General features: G+C 40.3%; 2 protein-coding genes across 3 annotated transcripts in view; one reads left to right on the forward strand and one right to left on the reverse strand.

Annotated features, from left to right (window-relative positions):
• The window catches only part of Cntnap2 (contactin associated protein 2), a 2,080,708-nt gene that overhangs the window by 433,269 nt on the left and 1,621,946 nt on the right, over nt 1-25,493 (reverse strand). The window lies entirely within an intron of this gene.
• Nucleotides 21,602-25,214, forward strand: LOC118580415 (small ubiquitin-related modifier 2-like). Of its 2 annotated transcripts, XM_036182114.1 has the most exons (3): nt 21,602-21,629; nt 24,952-25,080; nt 25,138-25,214. In XM_036182114.1, exons 1-3 carry the CDS (start codon nt 21,602-21,604, stop codon nt 25,212-25,214), a joined length of 234 nt encoding a protein of 77 aa, XP_036038007.1. The 2 variants fall into 2 exon arrangements, with proteins under 2 accessions (XP_036038007.1, XP_036038006.1); XM_036182113.1 differs by having other exon boundaries at nt 24,952-25,214.

The raw sequence follows: 25,493 nt of genomic DNA on the forward strand, positions 1-25,493 counted from the left end.
TACAGAATATTTTTCATGTACTTTATTTGAAAAGTGTCTGTTTAGTGCATGTTTATTTACTGATTGGATTATTGGTATCCTGGTGCTTAAACTTTTTACTTCTTTATGCATAATACATATTAACCTCCTATTGGATGAGTAGCTGGCAAAGATTTTCTTCCATTCTGCAGACTGTGTCCATTAGTTGATTCTTTGGCTGTGAAGAGGTTTTTAAATTTGATGAAATCACATTTGTCAGTTCTTGCTTTGAATTCTTCAGTGATTAGAATGCTTTTCAGAAACTCTGTCTATGTCTAGAACTCAAAGTGTTTTCTTCTACTGGGCTAAGTTTTGCTTTAAGGTATCAGATCTATTTTGAATTTATTTTTATATAGTGTAAGATATAAGGGTCCCCTTTCAGTCTTCTACATGTGGACATCTAGATTTTTACTCTTTTTGTTATAATTGCTTCACTCTTCTCTCTCCTCAAACTCCAAGTACCTTCTCTTCTGCCTTCCTCCACAGATAACATTACTTAGAAAGGTGACTTTGGAAAGCTAGTCTTGTATTCTTTCTCGGCAGTAGAACTAGGTCACAGAAAAGGGGTAACCAAAGATATTGGGCACCCTCTCTACCCGTGTGGATGACAAACATCAGCTGTCAGGCAGGTGGGCAATCCCACCACCTTCCTAGTTAATTCATTTTCCATTCATTCTCTTTTTTTACATCTAGCCAGTAGTCCTTTCCCATCACACTTCAATGTCAGCATGTGACTTGATTTCTTATCTCAGGAATAGAAGTAGAGTCAATCAAGGTGAATAAAATCATTTTTCCACTTTTGAATTTATCTACATCTGAGTCTGTATCTGAACATGAAATTTTCCCAATATAATGGATGTGATGTCCCTTCATGTGGGCCCACTTCCAATCATTCATCAAATCCCATTGCTTCTTGCTGGATCAAGTTCTTTGCTCATGTGGCATATTCTATCTCACTTTCATTCTCATGTTTTCTCTTTCTGTTGGGTCATTACTCCCGGAATGAAATACACTGAAGTATTTCTTATCTTAAAAACAGCTGTATGCATTTTATCATATTTTTTTATTTTCTTACATTATTTCATTTCTCTGCTATTCTTTTCAGGGATAAGAATCTCTTAGAAGAGCTACAGTTTTCAAATGATTTTTTTTTTTCTTAGAGAATCAAAAGAGATGAGGGATACTTTCAATAAAGGAAAATTTTGCAATCTGGACCAAGAGTTTTGCCGATGACAAATGCAGGCACACAGAAGAGCTGGGAAGACAGGCAGCAATAACAGAAGACAGAGGGCCCTGTTCAGAATCCAAAGGAACAGAGTCTGAAGTTCACAGGCTATGTGGTGGGTATCTCATGATCCTTTTTAGCTCTCACTTGGGACCCTGAAAACTGTTCTTTAGAGTTAAAATACCAGGACCACATATGTCCAGATGTTGACCCTAAGATTTCAACTATCTCAGTGTCTCAACAATGAGCTCAGATACCACAGTTATTAAACATTTTACACAAAACAACTTTTCATGTTTCCTGAAAAGCAAAACTACTGGTGAAATATCCCTGTCTTTTGTTTGCTTAAAGACCAATCTTCATTCTTGTAGTAGAAATAGAACATTCTTCTTGTTGTTTTTTTTTAGCTCCTTACTCTTTGGGGGACCCCCACCCAGCCCCCAAATAAATTCGTGGAGGCTTATTCTTACTTATGAATGTCCAGCATTAGCTTATTTCTTGCCAGCTTTTCTTAACTTAAATTATCCCATGCACCTTTTGCCTCTGGGCTTTTACCTTTGTCTATTATATATTCCTTTCTTTCTTTTCTACTCCTTGGCTGGTTTTGTGGTTTGTTGCCTGACCCTTGGCATCCTCTCTCCTCCTCCTTTCCTCATTCCATCCATTTTTCTTTTTCTGAACCTAGATTTATTCTGTTTATTCCCTCTATCAGCCCTGCCTATCCTTTCTACTGCCTAGCTATTGACCATTCGGCTCTTTATTAGACGAATCAGGTGTTTTAAACAGGCAAAGTAACACAGCTTTACAGAGTTAAACAAATGCAGCATAAAAGAATATAACACATCTTTACATCATTAAACAAACATTCCACAGCATAAACAAATATAACACATGTTAAACTAATATTCCAAAACACATTTTGTCATCAATTTTCTTCCAGTGTTTTACAGATATTCCCCTATCATATGACTCTCACATTTTATTGTGAGCGGCTATCTGAATAATTTTGGTTTCTTTAATGATATAAAGTATACTTTTCTTTTGGCTCTTAAAAAATAATCTCTCTTTGGCTATAAGAAGTTTTGACTGCTAAAGAACAGACTCAAGTACCAGTAGCAGTGACCATGTCAGAAGAACAGCAGGTGGCAATTGAAGTTCAGGTGTCAGCCCACCAGAAGAATAACTCTCTGATGGGAATGTCTCATCCAACCAAGGCTTATGAGAATATCCAGAATGTCTTTTTCTTATGCTGTGCCTCCACATTGTTGCTGCTACATGCTTTTCCCTGGTTTCTGATACGATGAATGAGGTGTGAGGAGTCTCCACTACCTATATTGTGTCTTTCTCATGAATATATCCTGATCTACTGGCTATATTTATTTCTGTAGATTGTCAGGAAGATGCTGTGTAATTTTGACACAGTCAGGGCCTATTGAGTTCTACTAAGAAACTGCTGTAGGTCACAGTTCAGGTTGACATAGGAAAATATTTGAATTTCCCCAGCTGCCAAGACAGCTGCACACTGTTAGCTGATATAAAACTTCAGAGTAGCTTAGATTAGACCAGATGCCTTGCTAATGGTTTTTAGATAAACATTCTCAATTGGGTTCAGCAAGGAAACACATCTGTACTATCTAGCTAGGTTGTAAATACAAATACAGCACAATTATTGCTAGCTGGCAAATGATTAAGTCCTTGTACCCATTCCTGAGCTCAATTTGTGAAAATAAATGCTGACTAGTCAAGGCTACAGAAAATATTTGACTCTGTAGTCCCAAATGAGGGCTACAGGTATTCTTGGATAATTAGAACTCTTACATTGCCTGAAATAATTAGTTGGGATATAGAAGCTTTAAAAAGACATGACAAGACCAGAGCAACAAGAATGAAGAACATGAGAGTGAACAGCATGATGAGAACAAGATAATAAAGAAACAAAACCACCAAGAGAACATGTGTGTTTTCTTTCTCTAAAACCCCTTACATAGAAAAGTCTAAGTTTCACTATGCTGTGAACTTTCTCTTTGAGCCCTGTCTGCAGCTGGAAGCTGGTTCTTCTTGGGCTGCAATTACTCAGGGTATTTTTTTCTACTTTTTTATATTTTATTTATTTATTTATTCATATATTTATTTATTTATAGTATGTATGCATGTGTTTGTTGTGGTGCAGCATGGTGTATATGTAGAAGTCAGAGGACAACTTGCAGCAGTCAGTGCTCTTCCTTCAATTATGTGAGTCCTGGGGATCAAACTCAAGTCTTGAGGCTCACTGACAAGCATTTTTCCCCAGTGATCCATCTCATTGGCCTTTCACAGTGCTTCTTGATGCCACACTAGTTTCAGAATATATTTATAATCAGTAATTCAGAAGGTTTGTTTTTTGCCTTCTTTCATCCTCTGGAACTCCAATTATACATTGTTTAGACCTTAGCCATTGTATGTTGTCTTTTTCTTATACTACATTTCCATTATTCTTTTAATATTTCTTTCTAAATTTTTTACTTACGTGTTTTCCAAGTAGCTTACTCTCTATTAACTTATTTTTGATACAGTGTTCTTTAATCATTAGAAAAAAATAACATTTTCTAGGAAGTTTTAAGACATTGTCTTCTCTATCATGTTTCCGTAAATTTTGGGAGAATGGAACAACCAAAGACTCATAAACCTAGGAATTGGTCTTCAGTGTAATTGGTATTAGGGACACAAATATCCCAACCTTAGCAAGAACATCTCACACATTTAACAAAATAACACACACACACACACACACACACACACACACAGAGAGAGAGAGAGAGAGAGAGAGAGAGAGAGAGAGAGAGAGAGAGAGAGAGAGAGACAGAGACAGAGAGACAGAGACAGAGACAGACAGACAGACAGACAGACAAAGAGTGACAGAGGGAGACACATAGAGAGATAGAGATAGATATATACAGAGAGAATATACCAAAGCTTGTTAAATATGTAGAGTAAAAAGCTTTAAATCACTTTTGTAGATCTGTAAATTGGTAAAATTAGGGAAAAAGTATTTACAATTATCTACTATGGTTGAGGATTCATATGGTCTTTGACAAGTGATTCAACTCTTAGATAAAAATAGGTCCAACAACAAATGTGTCCATATACACCACTGAAAAGAAAGTATAAAATATTATTTTACAAGATTAAAACTGGAAATAACTAAGTGCTATAGTCTCAAGGTTTTACCCTTAAACTTCATTTTGTGAGATTATGTCTCCTTAGGAGATGGTATAGGAGGCAGGGCCTTTGGGATGCTATTGGGCATGACGGGGCAGCCTCACCAATGGGATGTGTGCCCTTGTAAGAGAGCTACAACCAACCCCTCACTACTCTGCCAGGTGAACATACAAGCAGAAGGTGGCATCTTTGAAGAGGAAGCTTGGCAGACATTAAACCTGACACTATGATCTTGGTCTTCCAGCTTCCAGAACTGTGAGAGAGATTTATTTTGTTTAAAAAGTACCCTGTGCTTTGTGATCATAGACTGAAGGTGCTAACATAGAAGGTATTTGTAAACAATTTAAACTGTGGCATATTTATACTACAGAAAACAAAGCATGGTAAAACCTTTGGTATACAACATGAATGAATCTCACAATTGGCTCAATTCTAACACTGAGCAAATGTATTTCTAGCACTGTTATTTTTAATGTAAAATATAAGAATTTGTAGCTTAATTTACATCATTACAACTCAGAATAGTGGACACTTAACCAACAAAGTATCTCCCAGTCAATAATGCCTCCCCCTTTCATTTATGTGGCATTTTCACAAGCAGTGTTTTTGGGAAAAATCATTGTATAGGTAAAATCTCACATAATTAAAAAATTTAATATTATTATTTCATGCAAATAGGTATACTGCCTGCATGTATGTCTGTGTAACAAGTGCATGCTTGGTGCCCTTGGATTCCAGAGGATGGCACTGGATCCCCTGAGACTTGAGTAACCGGCAGTTGTAAGCCACCATGTAAGTGGTGGGAATTGAACTTGGGTCCTCTGGAAAGCAATCACTGTTATTAACCATTGAGTCATCTCTCCAGCCCCTGATCTCACATCTTATGGTTAAAAAACTAAACAAAACAAAAACAAATAAACAAAAAAAATATCAAAAAACTTTGCAAAAATAAATTAGTAACAGCCATTGGGTACATGGAGATTAAAGGTGATAAAACGTTTTTTTTTCTTTTTTTTTTTTAAAAATTAATATATGTGTGCATGACTTATGGATTGTGAGCTAAGTGTTCTCTAGTTTTTGGCAGCCATAAAATATTAGACAGTAAACTAAATATCTATGACTCTTGTGGCTCATGAGTGGGAGAGGAGATGCTTGAATGTGCTTCAGGTTGGGGAGACGAGTCCTCCAATATCAGTGCTTACAGGGTAGCACAGCTGTGCTGTCCCAGTGAACGTCTCATTCTAACTGCAAAATTTCATCAGTGAATCTGCTTACTAACGTTGTCAAGGTTTAGTAATAAGGGGTGAGATGAGATTTTTATTCTGGATGTTTCCAACATTTTTATTCTGTTTTGCATCTCATTTAAATGCTGCTTAAAAGGAACACATCTTCTGATGTATTGTGCTTATTTCATTGAGAGCTATTCTTTTGTTTCCCCCCTGCCAAACAAATAATCCCCTTGAGATATTTTCCATGAGTCCTTTGGAAAATATTATTATAAATATACACATAAATATTCACTCATGTATTTTGTGCTTCTTAAAACATGAGAAGTAACCAAATTCTGTGTCATAAAATTCAGATTTAATAACATATATTTATTGAACTTACTTGAATATAGTTATTGTTTTTATGATAGCTGAAAGAACTGGTATATATGAGCAAAGCAAGGAGCTATATAGGATAAGTGGGCTACAAATCCTGCATTGTTTTTAAGATTTGCAATGTGCAAACCATGATTTTCATTTTACTGTGGAATACTTTCTTGGAGAAAAATATCTCACTATAAATGGGTTCTCTGTTAAACTGTGTTTTAATTATAATCCATAACTCTTAGATTTGAGTATGTACCCTGATACAGAGACATCCCCTGTGTGTTACTGTGTCTACATGTGCCCCACTGTGGCTCTACAACCTGTATGTTAAGATACAAGAACTGTGCCCAGTTCTTTGTTCTTTCTGTGGCCAGAGAATCCTGTCTCTGTGACCAGGGATTGACACTGAGAGGTAAGCAGACCAGTAAGTGGCTCTTTGGTTTCTGATTCTGTATGTCATATGATTTTCTCAACTATGTGATCAAAAAGTACTAGAGCACTAGTCCTGTAAACACGGTATGGGGCTAAACACAGTCCACTACCTACGTAACTTCCTCCCTTCCTTTATTCCTTCCTCCTTCCCTCCTTCCCTCTTTCCTTCCCAATGCTAGCTTTTGAACCCTGTAACTTGCATGGTAGGCTAGCATTCTACCATTGAATTATAGCCATAGGCTAAGAACCTCAGTACTTCTACTCAGCCAGATATTAATGAGGCTTGTAAAACTGCAGTAGTGCTACATCTCACTAATCTCTCTTTTGAAATAATAGAGTTTTTAAAGCACATCAGCAAGCTGCTTTAAAATATATGAATAAACATTTTTGAATCTTGTGTAAACTTCAAATACATTAAATATTGATATACAAATATCTCTAAAAATTTTTGGGATCTTATATGGTTAAATGAGATTCTTAGATCTAAATCTTTCTAATAGATGTTATAAACAAATGTTAGGGTTAAAACAGTGGGGTCAAGAGAATATTGAGAAAAGTAAATAAAAGGACTTTGCAGTTGGAAATGAGATAGCTTAGCTGACCAGGTAAGAAGATGGCCAGGGAGCTCTGGGACAAAACAAAGCTGGTTTCAGCAGGTTCCATCCAGATCCCATAAAGCCATACCCCAAGCAGCATATACAATGCATCATTACCCTTTTCCCTATTAAGTATCTCAACTTATAAGTAGTTATACCTTTATACGTGTTCTTGTATCTAATTATAACAGACAAATTGTGGGTAAGGATCACTTCTAAGAAAGTCTTTACCTGTTTCAGGAAGTAGACTATGCCACACTGCCCCAGAGGTGGGCAAATGGAGGAAGAACGGTAGACCAGGATTCAAAAATCCAGAGGCTAGAGATATCCTTAGGCCATTGTCACTAGATGATTTGACCTCCTCCACTCTGGAGGGTCCACTTTGCTTACCTATTAAAATTAAACCTGATGATTGGCTTGTTCTACCTGTATCCCAGCGTGAATTCTCCTTTTAGATTGAGGTTCTCAACCTTCCTAATACCATGACCATTTAACACAGTTCCTCATGCATTGTTAGTTTTTTTTTTTTTTTTTTTTTTTTTATAATTCTTTGGCTCTTGACACAAGGAAAAAGTATCAACAGGTGTTACAAGGTGAAACAAAATCTAGAAGTCTGAATACAGAGTTTATCCCAGAAAACCCCAAACTCTTAGACTAAGGAATCATGTTTGCACATCTAATTCCCATCAAAATGATGTTTCGGTGCATAACTTTGAAAAGCAATGCTTTAGTTGACTTCAAAAGAGGGTAATCCATACCACATTAAATTGCTCATCATTTAGTACCATGATGAATAAAATGCAGAAAGGAAAATGATACTTGGTCTGTATGCATTTAAGAGGTACTTGTAAAGATGCAATAAAATAGATTGCATGAAAGCGTGTTAAAAAGCACAAATCATTTCTCATATAAGCTATTATTACTAATTAATAGTTCTTTCATCTGCCATGAATTTCTAAATGAAGGTCTTTGTGAATGGTCAAACTTATTAGAGCACAAATAGGAGAAAACAATACTGAGAAATTATCTTATCTCCTTCTGCTGAAATTGCCTCTAATACTCCATCAGTCAGTTTTAAAGTTCTGGTTCTGATATATCAATGGAATACTTTGTCAAAAGATTTTAGAGCCCCCATCACCCCCTTTTCAAAAGGCATCCTCTGTGATTCATACTGTGATGTTCTGAATGAGAAGGGCCTCCAACCAGCTTATGTATTTGAAGATTTTGTCCCTAGTTGGTAGTGCTGTTAGGTTATGTAACCTATAGGAGGCAGACCCATGCTAAAGAAGGTTGCTGAGGGTGGGATTTGAGGGATTCTAGCCTTGCCATACTTCCAGTTCTGGCCCTCCTCTTCATGTATGTGGTGGAGATGTAAAATCTCAGCCTCTTGCTACTGTAGTGTTTGCTACTATATGTGCCAATGTGATGAACTCTTCTCCTTCTGGAGCCATAAGCTAAATCACACTTTTTTTTTCTGAGTTGCTTTTGATTGTGGTATTTTATTACAACAACAAAAAGTAACTGGCACTTCCCCACCCCTGCATTCCTGCCTTCTCCCATTAATTCAGATCTGACCACTGTAGTCAAAAGTTTTCTCTGGTCCTGCCTGCAGTCCAGTGGCCACTTATAAAATAATCATCTAGAGACTTATATTAATGACCAATTGTATGGCCTATTGCAGGCTTCTTGCTAACTAGCTCTTATAACTTAATCCATTTCTATTAATATATAAGTTGCCATGTGGCCATGGCATTACCAGTCTGCTGGCATCTTGCTGCTCCTTTGGTGGCAGCTGGCATCTCTCCCTCCTCTCCTTTCTTTTCTCCATATATCTGCTTAGATTTCCTGCTTGCCTCTAAGCTACCTTGCCATAGGCCAGTGCAGTTTTATGTATCAACCAATTAGAGCAACACATACTCACAGTATATGGAAAGACATCCCTCAGCCGACCACTATTACTCAATTTACATTTAGCCCAAGTCTAATAATAAATGGTCCCCTACATGAAGATTATTCCTACCACATTGCCAGAGCTACTGATGATCAGTTTTCTTTTCTACAAAAAGGAAAATATATTATAAAATAACAGTGACATTCAGTTTCCCATATGTTTGAGGAGCTATAGGATCCTTTTTATATAGATTACTATTGGTCAAACTGTACTCTAAATTTTTCATATTTATATCCATAGATAAGTGTTTTCTTCAGCCTTCACCAGCAAGGAAACTTATCATTTCACTAAAACCACATAGCTAACATTTTACATTGAAGAACAATTAGAAAACTAATCAGGAAAGTAAAAATAAATAAGTAAATAAATAAATATTAAAAGGATTTTACATAGAGGCTTTTAAATATTTAGTGCATGAAGGGGACCAGGGACCATCACAGTCCATAAAAGGCATGTCTTGCATACATGGAGTCCTGAGTTCTAGCCTCATAATCCACATTAGAAGAGGCTGGCGTGGTAGTATGTACATGCGATCCCAGAGCAGAGGAGACAGACTGGAGCACCCCTAAGCCTCACTGGCCAGCCCATTTGACCCACTTGGCAAGTTCTAAGCCAGTGAGAATGAGAGATCCTGTTTCAAAAAAAGTAGATAGTTTCTGAGAAATTATACTCAATGTTATCCTGTAACCTACCTACCTACCTATATACATACATACATACATACATACATACATACATACATACATACATATATACATACATACAGAGAGAGAGGGAGGGAGGGAGGGAGGGAGGAAGGGGGAGGGAGGGAGAGAGAGAGAGAGAGAGAGAGAGAGAGAGAGAGAGAGAGAGAGAATGAGTAAGAGAGAGGGGAACAGAGGGGTCGATGAAAGGAGGGACAGAGGGATGAAGGGAGGAAGAGAGGGAGAGAGAAATAATCTCCATACTAATATCTGGATTTTTTCCTTCCAGAGAAGTTTAGGCTTGTGCATATGTGATGTTTACAGAAATCTTCCCTATTCCTTAGGCTTTTATAGTATGGAAAAGCTTTTCATCTTTTAATACTGCCACAGGGACTTTTTCTTATGTGTGTTTTGTGTGCATATGAAAAACGTATTTCACCAAATGAATGAGAGCTACCTTTAATATGTAAGGATGCCAATACTATAAGGCAGCTTATAAAAAGCAACAAAACAGATGTATTTAAAAAATGCCCACCACAATTGAATGTTAGTATATTAATATATGTGAATATATTCACACATAAATATAATCTTTCCCTCTATCTTTTTATAATATTTTCTTTATGCATTTCAGTGAGTAAAAACACTCATGCATTCTAACAGATTCTATCAACATAAAAAGACAGATCGGGAACTGTGCCTAACAGTCTTTGGATTCTAAATACATTGCTAAATGGATAAATAACTGAATGGATGGAGGTGCAAAGGCAAGTTAATTAAAAATGGAATGATTATACAAAGTTTTTGAAAAAATTAATTAATGCCCTCAAATAGCAATTATTTGGCTTAAGATAATTGTATTTTATGCTAAATACAGGACTAAAATAATTGATTAATATATAGAAGCATCAGGGTCATGTTGCTGAATCAGTGTTCTGCAATTGGAAAGATGCACACAAGTAGCATCATGGTGAGCATCTTTGGTAGAGTCAATACAGTAATGCTGTCTTGTCTACTGAGTGTCTCTGCTTCTGCATAATGGTAATACTGTCAAACTGCAGTGATCCATCATCCCACAATAAAATGTCCTTTAATGCAAACATTAGCTCTATTTTGTTTGCCATAAAGCCAAGCCACTCATGAGCTGCTTCTGAAAAAAAACATAATATCCTAAGTAATCCTAAATATGATTTGAAGAAAGGTTTGGAAGATAGTTTATCATTTATATCATAGAAATCTCTGGAGTAGGTACTAAAGCAGTGGTTCTCAACCTCTTTGGGGAGTCAAATGACCCTTTCATAGGGGTCACCTATGTCCATCTGAAAACACAGACATTTACCATACAATTCAGAACAGTAGCAAAATTAGAGTTGTGAAGTAGCAATGAAGTAGTATGGCTGGGGTTACCACAACATGTGGAACTGTATTAATGGGGCACAGCATTAGGAAAGTTGAGAATCACTGAAAAAAAGGAGAATAATAGTACAATACTCAACGCAATGCATCTTAAACTCTTGTTCATTCATCTTGCTCCTTATTCTTCTATATCTTATGTAGGGTGTAGTTGCTCCAGCTTTGACCTGGAGGTACTACCCCCATTGAGGCTTTGGTATCTGTCATGCCTACCAGGCGGGGCCAAGACAGGAGCCCTTGAGATTGGAGATCTGGATGTGCCAGCTCTCTTGGTTCTTGGATCTTGGATGCTGGAGGTAGACCAAACAGACTTCTCCAGAGAACACCGCTGGACTGCACTTCACCTCTCCCAGACCCTGTAACCTATCCCTTTTCTTGTAAGTTACCTCACAAAATAAACATCCCTTTTAGCTACATGAAGTTGCCTTAATACTTCAACTAATAATCTTACCAATCCATCAGTTTTCACTTTTTTCTGCCGAGAATCATTCATTGTTCTTCCTGTCTTCCTGCCTATCCCTTCAATTTCATCTCTTCCAGATAAGTGCAGCTTCTTCTTAATGTAAATTGATTTAGTGTCTACTAGTGAGTAGGGTGTGTCCCTGAGAAAAATATTTTCAAGTTCTCACTTCTGGCACTGATGGATATGATATTCTTTGAGGTAGAACCTTTAAAGATCTAGTTAAGTCTGACTCAATGTTGGTCCTAATCCACTCACTGGTATCCTAATAAGGAGGGGAACCTGTTCACAGAAGACACAGAGAAGATGGAATGTGTTAAAATTGAGTATTAAATAATCTCCTATAGGCTCATGTGTCTGAACACAGTCTCCAGCTAGAGGCACTGTTTTGTGAGGCCATGGAATGTTTAAGTGGCGAGGGCTGGCTCAGACCCATGTAAACACATAGAAGCATACATTATTTATAAACTGTATGGCCTATGGCTAAGAATTCCTTCTAGCTAGCTCTTTCATCTTAAATTAACCCATTTCTATTAATCTATGTTTTGCCACATGTTCCATGGCTTACTGCTCTGCTGGCATGTTGTTCTTTGGGCAGCAGGTTGGAATCTCCCTGCCTCTGCCTTTCTTCTTCCTGTCTCTCTCTTGGATTTTCCACCTAGCTATAACCTGACATGCCATAGGCCAGAGCAGCTTTATTTATCAACCAATCAGAGCAACACATATTCACAGCATGCAGAAAGACATCCCATAGCAATATCCCCTCTCTGGCCCAAGTTCTCTGCTTCCTGATTCACCAAGATGTGAACAAGCTATCTCATGCTCCCCCAGAAAGAGTTGTGAGTTGCCCTTGCTGTCATTTCTTCCCTGCCCCAATAGACTATATCATCTGAAGTGTATGCCAGAATAAGCTGTTTCTGTGGGTATTTCGTCATGGCAAACACAAAATGAATACAACAAAAGACAGTGGAAGTGGAGATTGATATAAGAGGTCTACAAGAAAAGAAATGCTGAGGATTTCTGGCAACTACTGGAAGTCATAAAAGAGAATACAACCATTGACACCTTGATTTCAAACCTTGAATTGCATGAGAACAGATATTTATTCTTGAAAGCCACACAATATATGGTATCTTCATTACTGTAGCCCTACTAAGCCCTCTTGACATGATTAGCATAATGAATAGAACTGATCCTCCTCAGAAGGGAGAAGGAACATCTGTAGCTGCTTTGATGCCAATATTTTCATTTTAGACTGCTGACTTCATGAGCATATCTTTCTATGGATCTGATGATTTATACTACTCATTCTGGGCTGGGGAATATTGATATGAATACATACTATTCACAGATAACTTCCAGTTCAGGGGGAGGAACCGAGGGACCTTGATTAAAGTTGAGTACTATGGAGGATTTGGAAAACCCATTAGGTCAGAACTTGACCAACTTTACCTTGTCAACTTACCATGTGACATTGGAAATATGGATTAAACCTTTAACGTTCCCAATTATAAATAAGAGAAAGTTGTTCTAGTTGTTTCTAAGGCAGTGTTTTTCAAACTGTACATGAGATTTATCAGTAGATGATAATTTCAGGATGACCATTCCTTAGTACCATGGTGAAAATAAGGCTTCAGCAACAAAGGATGCCAAGACTGGAAATGGCAGAGTGCATTGGAATCTGTATATCATACAGGTAAGTCCTATACCATGAAGCTTTACTTTCAGCTACATACATGCATGTGGGATCTAAATGAATGTGGACACTCATATTTGGTCAACATGCAAATTATTTTTCTGGCTTCTGCGTGCCGTGTGCTCAGTTGTAGAATTTTCAGGTTCCCATGCATGATGACAAGAAAAGAAGAATTTGCTTATACATTTATAGAGTCTATGGTATAGTTAGGAAAATAGACGGGCTTGGAGTATGTTATAGAAGACCTCCTCCCTTATGGACTTTGTACCCAACCTCTTGTTTCCCTGGTAACTCTAGAAAGGGAGGTGCCAGCTTAGATTTTAACCAGTATACTAAAAAGTGAATGTATCTAGGCTTTACCAGCTCCTATTAAGGCAAAAACTACTTCCTTCTGGTCAAAACAAACAAAAAACCCACAAGGCCCTGGGTGGAGACCAAACATTCCAAGGTATCTCAAATGTCACATACTTACTGTCTCCTCCTCTTAAGAATTAATCCAGCTGGGCTTACCATTCACCTGGCCAGGGGTTCACCCATCAGGAAAGCTAGTTTGCCTCAAGACATACTAGGAGAGTGGAGGACCAATTATCTCCCAAGAGCCCTGCCCTCAGAGGGTAGGCTTGCTGACACTCCCAGAGAGACTTCATTTTGCAGGACTGAAGAGCTTGCTTGACTTTCTGAGTTAAAGCAGCACTTCCCCTTCTCTTTATCTCTTTTGTCTCTGTGGTCAAAGCCTGGGTAAGCCTTCCTGGACACTGAGCTTCCTGCCTCATTGTTTCGGAAACATCTTTTTCTGCTGTGCATTTGCTTGTCTATGATGGTTGTGGGCACCCATTACTAAACTGCACATGCCTGCCTTGTTAAATACGTGGCTTTCTGTCTTCTTCATTTCTGTCTTGCTCCTCTGGCATCTATCAGAATTTATAATTTGCTTGCTTAATAACATTGCCTTCAAACTTTCTTCTGTTTTTAAATTATTTTATTGATGAGACTAAGAATGCCCAAAGGGATTTCCAATTTCTGCAGTAACAGTGTGGCCTGAATATTATATTGATATAAAAGAGATTAGCAAGACATACAGATTTTTACAGTCTCCCCAGGAAAATGAAGACCTGTAAGAAACAGAGCCAAAAGCTTATGTAGTAAGTTAGACAAAGAGAAGTAATAGGTGATACCATAAGGATCTGGGCCCAGGTCACTCACCTGTATACATGTGACTAAGCAGATGAGAGTTAATTTAACAAAGTCTATCTGCATAGATTTCTCTCACCTCAACTCTCCTCTGGTGAGGAGATTGTGTCTGTCTTTTTGTGCAGGGAAGACATACTTTTCTCATGGGATTTTACCTTGTGCTGATACCTTCTAGAGGTATTGTTAGCATTCAGACTCACCCCTTGGGACTGGTTCAACTTCCTGATGATGTCATCTTTAGTAAATTCCTCTTTAAGAGAAAACACCTCCCCCTTCTTTCTCTCTCCCTTCCTCTTTCTTGGCATGAGGTAGTGCATACCTCCTCTCTTCCTTTCTTCCCTTTTCTCTTTCTCTTCTCTCAGTTCCTGCTCACTTTCCTTCTCTTCCCCTCTTCCTTCCCCCTTAATCTGCATGGGATGAGTGATTTCCCACTGTGCTACCTTGGCTGCCACCTGCCATGTCTGTATGGTGTGTCTCCCTCAAGGGCCCTGGGCCACCTTGGCACAAGCCCATCAAGACCTCTCTCCTGTCATTTTACAAAATTGGTGCTGTGCTCTGGCAGAGGCCCTTCTGGCACTTTTTCTGGCTTGATGGCAGTCTGAGACACATTAGGATCCCTGGAACCCTGAATTTCATTGCATCCAACACCAGCCTAATTGGTAAGCCCTCCTCTCCCCCAGCCATTTCTAATGAATGAAGATTAGTCTTATCTTGACCATGGTTTCTCATCTCTCAACACCTCCTGTAAGACCCAGTAAGAGACAACCAAGTGTCTCTTAGGCTTTGCCCCTTGCTCTCTGAGGAAACATTGAAACAGCCTGTTCTGACTGACCATCACCCTGGATGAGAGACTGACCTCAGTATTTCTTTGGGCTAGACAGTCTGGTAACTGAGAAAAAAATTCATTCTTTCTTTTCCACATTCTTTCTTTTTCTTTCCTCCAGAGACCTTCTTATATCTGTCTACTATCTCTTTAAATGCAGAAGAACAGCACACTAAGCTACTGTGGCTCGCCTGCCCATCAGGTTTTGATTCTGGCTGGAAAGTTTTGTTTGTCTTGTTGAAAAATTTTGTCTATATCTTGAGAAAGTTGTATATGCCTGTTTTGTTGAAAAGTTTTGTTTGTTTTCTGCTGTGTTCATTAATTATTGTTACAAGCATGGAGCTGAAACAAAAATGGTTTGGATACAGACGACGTGGAGATTGTTTTATGCGGCTCTTCTTTATTGGAAAGCTGACTCTAGGGTTGGATTGTGGCTCTTTCTTAGCTAGACCTAGGCATGCTTATTTTAAAGTTTCCTCTATGTTGTTCTGTTGGTCTGAGCCCCTGTCACAGTGACAGGGAGAAGGAAACAAAGCAGAAAAGCCAAAAGTTGGACTTGGTTTATATGAACATTCTGTACCTCGAGATTTATATATTTATTTTGTTAACTATGGTTTAAAATCTGTTAAAATTACAAATAGATTAAAAATTAAAACTAACAACACTGGGAATTGATAATTTAAAATGTATATATAGGTAAATTTAAAGGAACCATATGACATGATTCCATTTTGGATTGCCATCACTATTAGTCAGCCATATGGTTGGTTGCCATTTTGTTAGGGTTAGAAAATATGGATGACTATGGCTTCACTGCCATCTTGATTAAAGATGATCATGTGACCTACTAAGGAGGCAATAATAGGTCTCCAAGGTATTTTGGATTGGGATAGATTTTTCATGTCATATCCTAAAAACTAGGTTTATAGAAGATAAATTTAAAAAACAACAATACTTACTTAATAAAATATTAAAGTTGAACCTCAATGCTTTTATACACAAAATGTACCTTTCTCTGACAGCTAAACTTTTTAATTTAAGAGTCACCCAGGTAATAATGGTTTTGAAGACATGAAGGGATCATGGGGAATAGCTAAGGGCTGCAAATATATAGCAGGGCTAGAGTTCCAGAGAGAGTCTAGTTGCAATGGTGGACAACAATTTTTAAAATGCCAGTGCCAGGTGATAGTCACTAGAAGCACCAGCCACAGTAAAATGGATCAGAGAGATCTAGAAGGCAGTCTATGTATATGCTACCAAGGATAGGAGCCAAAGTAGTGATCCAAGCTTCTAAGTAAAAAAAAAAAAAAATTATGAGTGAATCCCAGATATTGAACTTTGGGTTGCTTGATATTGAATGTTCTAAGATAAGAAAGTCTATACAAAGTTTCAGGGTCTAAAATATTTTAAGATATATAAAGATTTGAGGATATAGAAGTCTATGAAATCTTTGAGGGTCTTAGAAAATGATTCAAGATTAAATATCAGTTACAAAGTTGTAAGTAGATGATTTAAATGCTTTCAGATTACTCTTCAATGATATTGTCATATTAAGATTTCAAAAGCTCAGAGTTTAACATTAATAAAAATCTGATACTGTTTGGGTCACAAGCTCAAGATTTTAGATTTTCTTTGTTTATCTTTTAAATATAAACTTAAAGGTATGAGTTTATTATTGCTGTTTTATAGATATTCATTACCTGCTTTTTCTGTGATTTGGATTTCAATACTGATTCATAATACTAATATATCTAAAACATTTATTTACTTTTGTAAAATTTGAAAAAAAGAATTCATATAAGTTTCGGAGGATCAAAAGAAGTCATAAAGCTTGGATCCACTTCACAGAGATCAAAAGGACTCCAGATAAGTACAGCAGTACAGCTTGAGTTTTTCCCACCCTCTATTCCTGAGAATGGTATTTTTCTCTCTTCTGGTCTTGGAACTCCTCCCTTTCCCAATTACTAAAACAGTGGGCTTAAAGGTTCCATAATTTGTTCATAAATTTTAACTTCTCTTCTTAGTTTGAACTTGTCTCAACAGGTTGCCACTTGGCTGGCAGATACATACAAGTATCAGTTGCTGACTCCAACCTACTCCAAACAGCCACAAGCCCAGTACTTGCTAAAGGTTGATGTGGACAAGTTCAGCCAATGTGACTATTCCCTGTCTCTACAGCTGGGTCAGATAACCACATGCTTCTGACAAATGCCCTATTGCCAATCCTTTGACTAGCCTTTCAGCCTTTTTGGACCCTGACAACAATGCCCCATTGTCAGCTCAAAGCAGTTCTGGAAGAGAATGCATCATCCCATGCTTCCTGCTCAAAATAGGTTGAAATGCTGTGTCAAGAGGAAACTCCCTGGCATATGGGACAAAATGTCTACCTATAATGCCCATTGACATACTAGGAAACTTGACCCAGAGTTGTTAATCAATATATGTATAAAATGAAAGTTTCTACAATAAGATAAGACACTTGATCTTCTTTATGCAGAACCAAAGAAGTATTATATGGCCTTAAGAAAATATTATTTCTGTATAAATCATTCAGGATTATAATTTGACAGTACTAAAAGATCAGAACTACAAGGCCTTAAAAATTACAGTAGATGCAGATATTGCTGCCCTAGAAAAATATGTTATATGTTTAGAGGAACTGCTTTCCTCTCTAGCTGAAATAGTTATCCAGAATAGAAGGGGCCTTGACCTAAAATTTGTTCAATTGGTCTTGAAAGGCCATTGTAAGGGAAACAAGCCCCCCCACTAGCTCTGCTAATTGTAGATTCAGTGGAAAATATTGCATTCTGCCCCCATGCCCCATACCAGAAAGTTAGCCCATCATGCTGTGCTAACAGGATGCTCGAAGGATAACTGCCTGTGGTTGTGCTTGCAAGATAAATTGCTTGAGAAGAATGCTTGCCAAATAACCCCTTGCTAGATAAGCTTGGAATTCATTTACCCACCCAGATAAGCTTGGAATTCGTCTACCCACCCAATTCTGAGAAAGACTGCGAAGACATCTGGCCCCCAGATGTCTGCACTCTGGATGACCCCGCTCCCCTGCCCTGATAGAACCACCTCATAAAAGGCCTGCAAGCCTTAGACTCGGGGTCACCAGTCATTTCTCGCACTGGTGGCCCACGAGCTCGTGCTAATAAAGCTTCTTTTGTGACCCGATATCGGAGTGAAGCTCTCTGTTTTGGACGCCGACCCTAACATTTGGAGGTCCCACCGAGATTGGTAAGGACGGTGGTGAGTCGGCAGGGAAGCAGCTGTTCAAGCGGCCCGTGAGGACCCTTGGACGGTGGGGACAGACGTGTCCTGAACCCACAGGTTGCAGCTCTGGAGGATGCTCTGGAGTGTGGGGACCCTGAGACAGGGGCCCCGTCTGATTTCCTTTTGTCTAGGAGAATTTTCAGATGGCCAGGGCCAATAGACAATCTTTTGGTTTCATTTTCCCTACCATTTTGCCGGCTTGTCTTGTTTGTGTGTTGTGTCTTGATATTTGTGTCCTTCTGTGTCTGTTTCTACTTGTTTGGAATGGGACAGTCTGCCTCCACCCCTTTGTCCCTAACCCTCTCTCATTGGTCGGCAGTGATGGACCGTGCATCGAACCTGGCGGTTCGAGTGAGGAAGGGAAAGTGGCAGAATTTCTGTTCATCTGAATGGCCCACCTTCGGAGTCAGGTGGCCAGTAGATGGCACTTTTGATCTTAATATAATTAAGGCAGTCAAACAAAAGATTTTCATTCCAGGTTCGCATGGACACCCGGACCAGCAGGCCTACATTTGGGTATGGGAGGATCTGGTGACTGACCCTCCTAAGTGGGTCCGACCCTTCCTGACTGCTCCTACAGCACCTTCACTCACTTCTGCTCTGATTCTCGCAACAAAACCTTCCCAATCGACTCCATTACTGACCCCATCCCCTCCTCATCCCCCCTTACCTGAATCTCAGAATGACCACATTTCATTTGCCTTAGACTTCCAGCCACTGCCACAGCCGCCTCCCTATTGGCCTGAACCACGACCTCCGGCAGAGACTGGGCCCGAGTCTGTCTTGGTCTCCCCGTCGGGTCCAGCACAGGGGACCCGCCAGAGGAGAGCAAGGCCCCCGGATGAGGCACCCCCGGCTATTACACTGCCTTTGCGCCCCATTGGGGGAACGGTCAATGATGGGGCCGGGGGTGACATGCCCACTCTCCAATACTGGCCCTTTTCCTCCTCTGATTTGTATAACTGGAAAAAGAATAACCCTCCATTTTCTGAGGACCCCTCCAGATTAACAAGTCTCTTAGATTCCATCATGTATTCCCACCAACCTACTTGGGACAATTGCCAGCAGCTCCTGGGGATCCTCTTCACTATGGAAGAGAGAGAGCGCATTCTCCTGGAAGCCAGGAAACTAGTCCCTGGGCCAGATGGGTGACCGACTCAATTCCCCACCCTGATTGATGAACGCTTCCCATTAAGACGACCAATCTGGGACCCAAATACCCCGGAAGGTAGGGAGCATCTGTCCCTCTATCACCAGACTCTAATGGCAGGTCTCCGTGCGGCATCCAGAAGGTCCACTAATTTGGCTAAGGTAGGTGAGGTTCTTCAAGGGCCTGATGAAACCCCCTCTGCCTTCCTTGAAAGGCTAATGGAAGCATACAGGAGGTATATGCCTTTCGACCCACAGTCTGAAGAACAGAAGGGGGCGGTAGCGATGGCCTTTATAGGACAGTCAGCTGCAGACATAAGATGCAAGTTACAGAGATTAGATGGTTTGCAGGGACTGAGTCTGAGAGATTTAGTCAAGGAAGCAGAAAAGGTTTATTATAAAAGAGAAACTGCAGAGGAAAAAGAAGCTAGGTTAGAAAAAGAGAAAAAAGAAAAGGAAAGACAAAGAGAGAAGCAGCAAAATTGAAATTTATCACGGATCCTGGCAGTGGCAGTGAAAGACAACTCAGGGCCTCGAGGCAAAGGAGGTCGCCTGCCTTTAAAGTCTAACCAATGTGCATACTGCAAGGAAGAGGGTCATTGGGCCCGAGAGTGTCCCAAAAAACAAAGAGGACAAGGCCGGTCAGTCTTGGCCCTTGAGGACTGAGGAAGTCAGTGTTCGGAACCCCTCCCCAAGCTTTGGGTAACCTTTGAAGTGGAGGGGACCCCAGTCAACTTTGAAGTAGATACGGGGGCAATCTTTTCAGCAATACAACAACCACTCAGGCCACTATCTTCCCGCAAGTCTCTAGTCCAAGGGGCCAACGGGAGTAGAGAGAGACCCTGGACTACTCAGAGAACAGTCAACTTGGGGAAAGGTACTGTGCAACATTCTTTTCTGGTCCTCCCTGACTGTCCCATGCCTCTCCTGGGGAGGGATCCCCTGACAAAATTAGGAGCCCAAATAACTTTCACCGCCCAAGGACCTGAATTAAAGTTTGCCCATCCCATGGTCGGGGACCTCTACCTCCTCACTCTAGAGCTCCCAGCAGCAGAAGAATATCGACTGTATGGGACCACCATCCCCGCAGCCCAGCTGACCATGGTCCCCACAGGACTGGGAAATGAAGAATGGACCCGCAGGTTCCCGGAGGCTTGGGCAGAGATGGGGGGACCTGGACTGGCAGTAGAACAGCCACCCGTTGTGGTCACCTTAAAACCCACAGCAGTTCCAGCTCGGGTAAGAAAATACCCCCTCAGCCGAGAGGCCAGAGAGGGCATCAAACCCCACATAGAACGATTCCTAGAACTTGGCATACTAAGACCATGCCAATCAGATTGGAATACTCCGCTCCTGCCGGTAAGGAAGCCAGGAACTAATGATTATAGACCTGTCCAAGACCTACGGGAAGTAAACACTCGGGTAATGGACATACACCCCACAGTGCCCAACCCCTACAACCTTCTAAGTACGCTGCCCCCAGAACGAAATTGGTACACAGTTTTAGACCTGAAGGATGCTTTCTTCTGCCTGCCCCTTCACCCGGACTCTCAGAAACTTTTTGCCTTTGAATGGTCAGACCCCAAGAAAGGGAGAACAGGGCAGTTAACTTGGACCAGGCTCCCACAGGGATTCAAGAACTCTCCAACCATCTTCAATGAGGCCTTGCATCGGGACCTCCGAGAGTTCCAAGAGACAATCCCTGAGGTCACTCTCCTTCAATACGTTGATGACCTCCTACTGGCAACTGACAATCGAGATGCCTGTAGGCGGGGGACAGAGAAACTGCTGGGTACCTTGGCAAAATTGGGATACAGAGCAACCGCCAAGAAGGCACAAATTTGCCAGAACTGAGTCACCTTTCTCGGCTACTCTCTTGAAGGAGGAAAAAGATGGCTGACAGACGCCCGAAAGAAAACGGTGGCCAACATCCCGGCCCCATTGGATCACCGTCAACTGCGGGAGTTCCTAGGTGCGGCAGGGTTCTGTCGCCTATGGATCCCAGGATTTGCCGCCATAACCGAGCCGTTTTCCCCCTTACTCAAGGAAAAGAACCCCTTTGTCTGGCAAAAGGAACACCAGACAGCATTCGAGACGCTGAAGAAGGCACTCCTGTCAGCACCTGCCCTCGCCCTTCCTGATGTGAGTAAGCCCTTCACCCTGTACCTCCACGAGAAAAAGGGGGTGGCGGTTGGTGTACTAGCGCAAGCTCTCGGACCCTGGAAAAGGCCCGTTGCCTACTTATCCAAACGACTCTACCCAGTGGCTAGAGGGTGGCCAACTTGCCTTCGGGCAGTGGCAGCAGTGGCTACTCTGGTGAGAGACGCGGACAAATTGACTCTGGGGCAGCACCTGACCATCATTGCTCCCCATGTGCTAGAGATCATTGTTTGCCAGCCGCCTGAACGATGGCTGAGCAATGCCTGGGCCACCTATTACCAGACAATGCTACTAGACCGAGACCGCATCACATTTGGGCCCCCGTCCCTTTTGAATCCGGCCACCCTCCTCCCAATCTCCCTGGAGGAGGGTGAGAATGAACTAGTCCATAACTGTGAGGCCATCCTAGCCGAAGAGACCGGGGTCCGAAAGGACCTAACAGACCAGCCTCTAGCCCACTCTGATCTGATATGGTATATGGATGGCAGCAGCTTCCTGAGTGGGGGGCAGAGGAAAGCGGGAGCAGCCGTAGTGGACGTCTTTTTCTTATTCAGTCACAAACATTCTCCTTTTTGAAAAGCTGCTTTAGAAAGTTGTTTCCTTTCCTCTTCCCTCATGGGTACATTGAATATACTCCCAGAAGTCCTTTCTCCATTCTTGTCTTTTTCTACCTCACACAGAGAAGTACACTCCACACAGACACAGCTGTTGAGCTCTGTAAAGCTCATTCTTGTTTCTTTACATTTCTTAAGAATAAATAGAGCAGCACCTTGGCAAGCAAGCCTAGCTCCTAGGCTTGGGGAGGGGAGAGCATCGTGCTGGATTGACATTGGACACTGCTCTGTCACTCATCAGTCTGTTTACTTAAGTCACTGTTTGAAACTGAAATGTGTAGTGGTCAGTCCTGAAACCATACACACACAAGCAACAAAAATGGACTCGAACATTTCAGTTATATGTTTGCGCTCCTGTGTGTGTGTGTGTGTGTGTGTGTGTGTGTGTGTGTGTGTGTGTGTGGTGTGAGTGTAAGTAAGAAAAATAAAGAAAAAGAAGCTATCAACTTGAGAGTGGAGGAGTCCTTGGAAGGGCTGGAGGGGGAGAAAGTGAAGTAATTCTAATTTTAATTAATAATATGATTTTAAAAACCAAAAATAAATGAAATGTAAATATAAACACAAAGGACGGTAATATGGGGGAGAGTGCAGTCCCAAATAAACTACATAGGCTCAATTGTGTCAATAAAAATCACTCGGGTTTCCAGTTAAGCAATAGTTAGTATAAATCCTGGCAAAAGGATTTTGCACAAAGGAGTCTATTTATCAGCTAATATCAAGAACTGTTGCTCAAGGAAAGTTCTCCAAAAAGAGGAATTATTCTATGAGTTGATAGGTGTTTGATAAGAAATTTTGTGTTTTCTGGAGAAAACAGAAGCTAAAGTCTTGAGCAAGAATATATGGGGGAAAGGCCACAGCACCTCACACCTGGCTGTAAGCCAAGATAGATACCGAATGTTCATGGAATCAAGAAAGGGCTGCTTGATGTTCAGCAGAAACCCAACAAATCTAACTTGAGATATAAATGGCTTATTTATGTTTAAAATAAACTTGGGTTCATTGGTCTTAAAAGTTCCTAGAGATGAGAAAAGATCCAAAGCAAACATGTTCTCACTTGACTTAATGCTCAGTAGACAAGTTAAATTCCATTTTCTATGAAAATTTTTATTTAACTTACAATATAGAATGAGAAAGGGAACAGTCTACTTTAAAAGATAAATCTTATAGATACATCTTACAGAAGCCTTATGCTCACATGCTCATGGTTTATCCCAAATACTTTTTAAAGTTTCTGGAACTCTTCTGTAACTATTCTCAATGATGAATTTAGAAATGCAGTTTAGCACTTTCATAAAGAAGGTACATTTGCCAAAGTAAAATGTGTAAAACCATACTATGCATTGCCGATGATACAGATGTCTTGTGTTCTCACGTTTATCTGTGCTAGAGTGTTTTTATCTATGTGTGTTTGTGTGTGTGTGTGTGTGTGTGTGTGTGTGTGTATAAGCATGCATGTATGCACATGTATTAGTAATAGCTACTCTTCCTGTTTCTGCAACAAAATAGCTGATGAGCAACTGAAGAAAGGAGGGATTTATATGGCTCATAGTTTGAAGGTAAAGTGCATCATGGCAGGAGGGCATGGGAGCAGAAGTATGGGGCAACTGGTCACATCATGTCCGCTGTCCGAATGTGGAGAGAGGCAAATGCTGTGCTCTAGTACTCGGATCTCTGTCTCCTTTCCCATCAGGAACAAGCCTGGTGACTGGCATTGTTCACATTTAGGAATGGGTCTCCCCAGTATAATTAACTCAAGTATGAATGTCCTCACAGAGATGTCCAGATGTTTGTTTCTGGAAAGAAGCTCCATCTGGCTGTGAATGAACACCCCTGAAAGGATTCTGTATCTACAGAGGCTGATTGGCTGTTTAGAATTAGTACTGTGGAGACTGCAATATTTCAGGACCAGAGGCTAATGGCTAATTACCTTATCTCAGGCTGAGTTCTAGCCCTCTGGAATAGTCATTCCTGACCTCCCCCACCTCTGACCTGCACCCCTGTGTCAGAACTAACATCCTGTGACAATAGACAAAAACCTTTTAGAATCTATTGACTTAGCAGGCAACTAGCTTCTACCAACCCCAAAACTAAGAATGCTATCAGATAGCATCTTATGCCTGCATCCCCTTGTCCCCACAGATACATCTTAAACTTGTCTCTGTATGACTTTCTCTAATCTGTAAAACTATAAATAATTAATTAGTTAATTTTAAAAAAAAAAAACTTCTTGAAACTGCTTCTGCATTGAAACATGGAATTTGGGGCAACCTAAATCTGTGTTCCCAGGTCACGGTTATTCAAAATGTCTCAAGAATAAGCTCCTATACCCTTTAAGATGAGAGCTATGGCTTCTTCTGCTGCTCCTGGTGCTGCTTGTGTGTGCCTTCAGTGCAGACAGGTGCCTTTTTTGTGAAGCGGCAGTTGAGGAGATTCCAGTGCTCACCAAGGTCGACAAGAAACCCAAGAAGGAATCAAGACTGAGAACAATGATCATATTAATTTAAAGGTGGAGGAGCAGGATGGTTCTGTGGTGCAGTTTAAGATTAAGAGACATACACCACTTAGTAAACTAATGAAAGCCTATTGTGAACGACAGGGTTTGTCAATGAGGCAGATCAGATTCCAGTTTGATGGGCAACCAATCAATGAAACAGATACACCTGCACAGTTGGAAATGAAGGATGAAGATATGATTGATATGTTTCAGCAGCAGACAGGAGGTGTCTACTAAAAAGGGAACCTACTACTTTACTCCAGAATTTTGCTATAGACCAAGAATACATTTGCAATTAGAAAGACGCAATTTGGTTCCACCATATCCTGACTACTACACTATAGTTTTCTCTATTCTTTCATCTCCCTGTCCCCATTTCTTTATTGTACATAAGGTAACTGATGTATGTGCACAAGCATTTGTACTTTTTTTTCTTTTTCTTTTTTAAACTAAATGGCCAGTGTTGTCTTTTGATTGACATCAGATGGAGATGGTCTGGGGGAAAGTACTGGTTCT

This window comes from Onychomys torridus, chromosome 3, assembly GCF_903995425.1.
Source record: "Onychomys torridus chromosome 3, mOncTor1.1, whole genome shotgun sequence".
In the NCBI taxonomy this organism is placed as follows: Eukaryota; Metazoa; Chordata; class Mammalia; order Rodentia; family Cricetidae; genus Onychomys; species Onychomys torridus.

Excerpts from the sequence above, each read along its gene's own strand:
- LOC118580415 (XM_036182113.1), top strand. The coding sequence starts at position 21,602 with ATGGCTGACAGACGCCCGAAAGAAAACG. Across the intron at positions 21,630-24,951 it reads CAGACGCCCGAAAGAAAACG|GAATCAAGACTGAGAACAAT; the intron begins GTGGCCAACATC and ends AAACCCAAGAAG.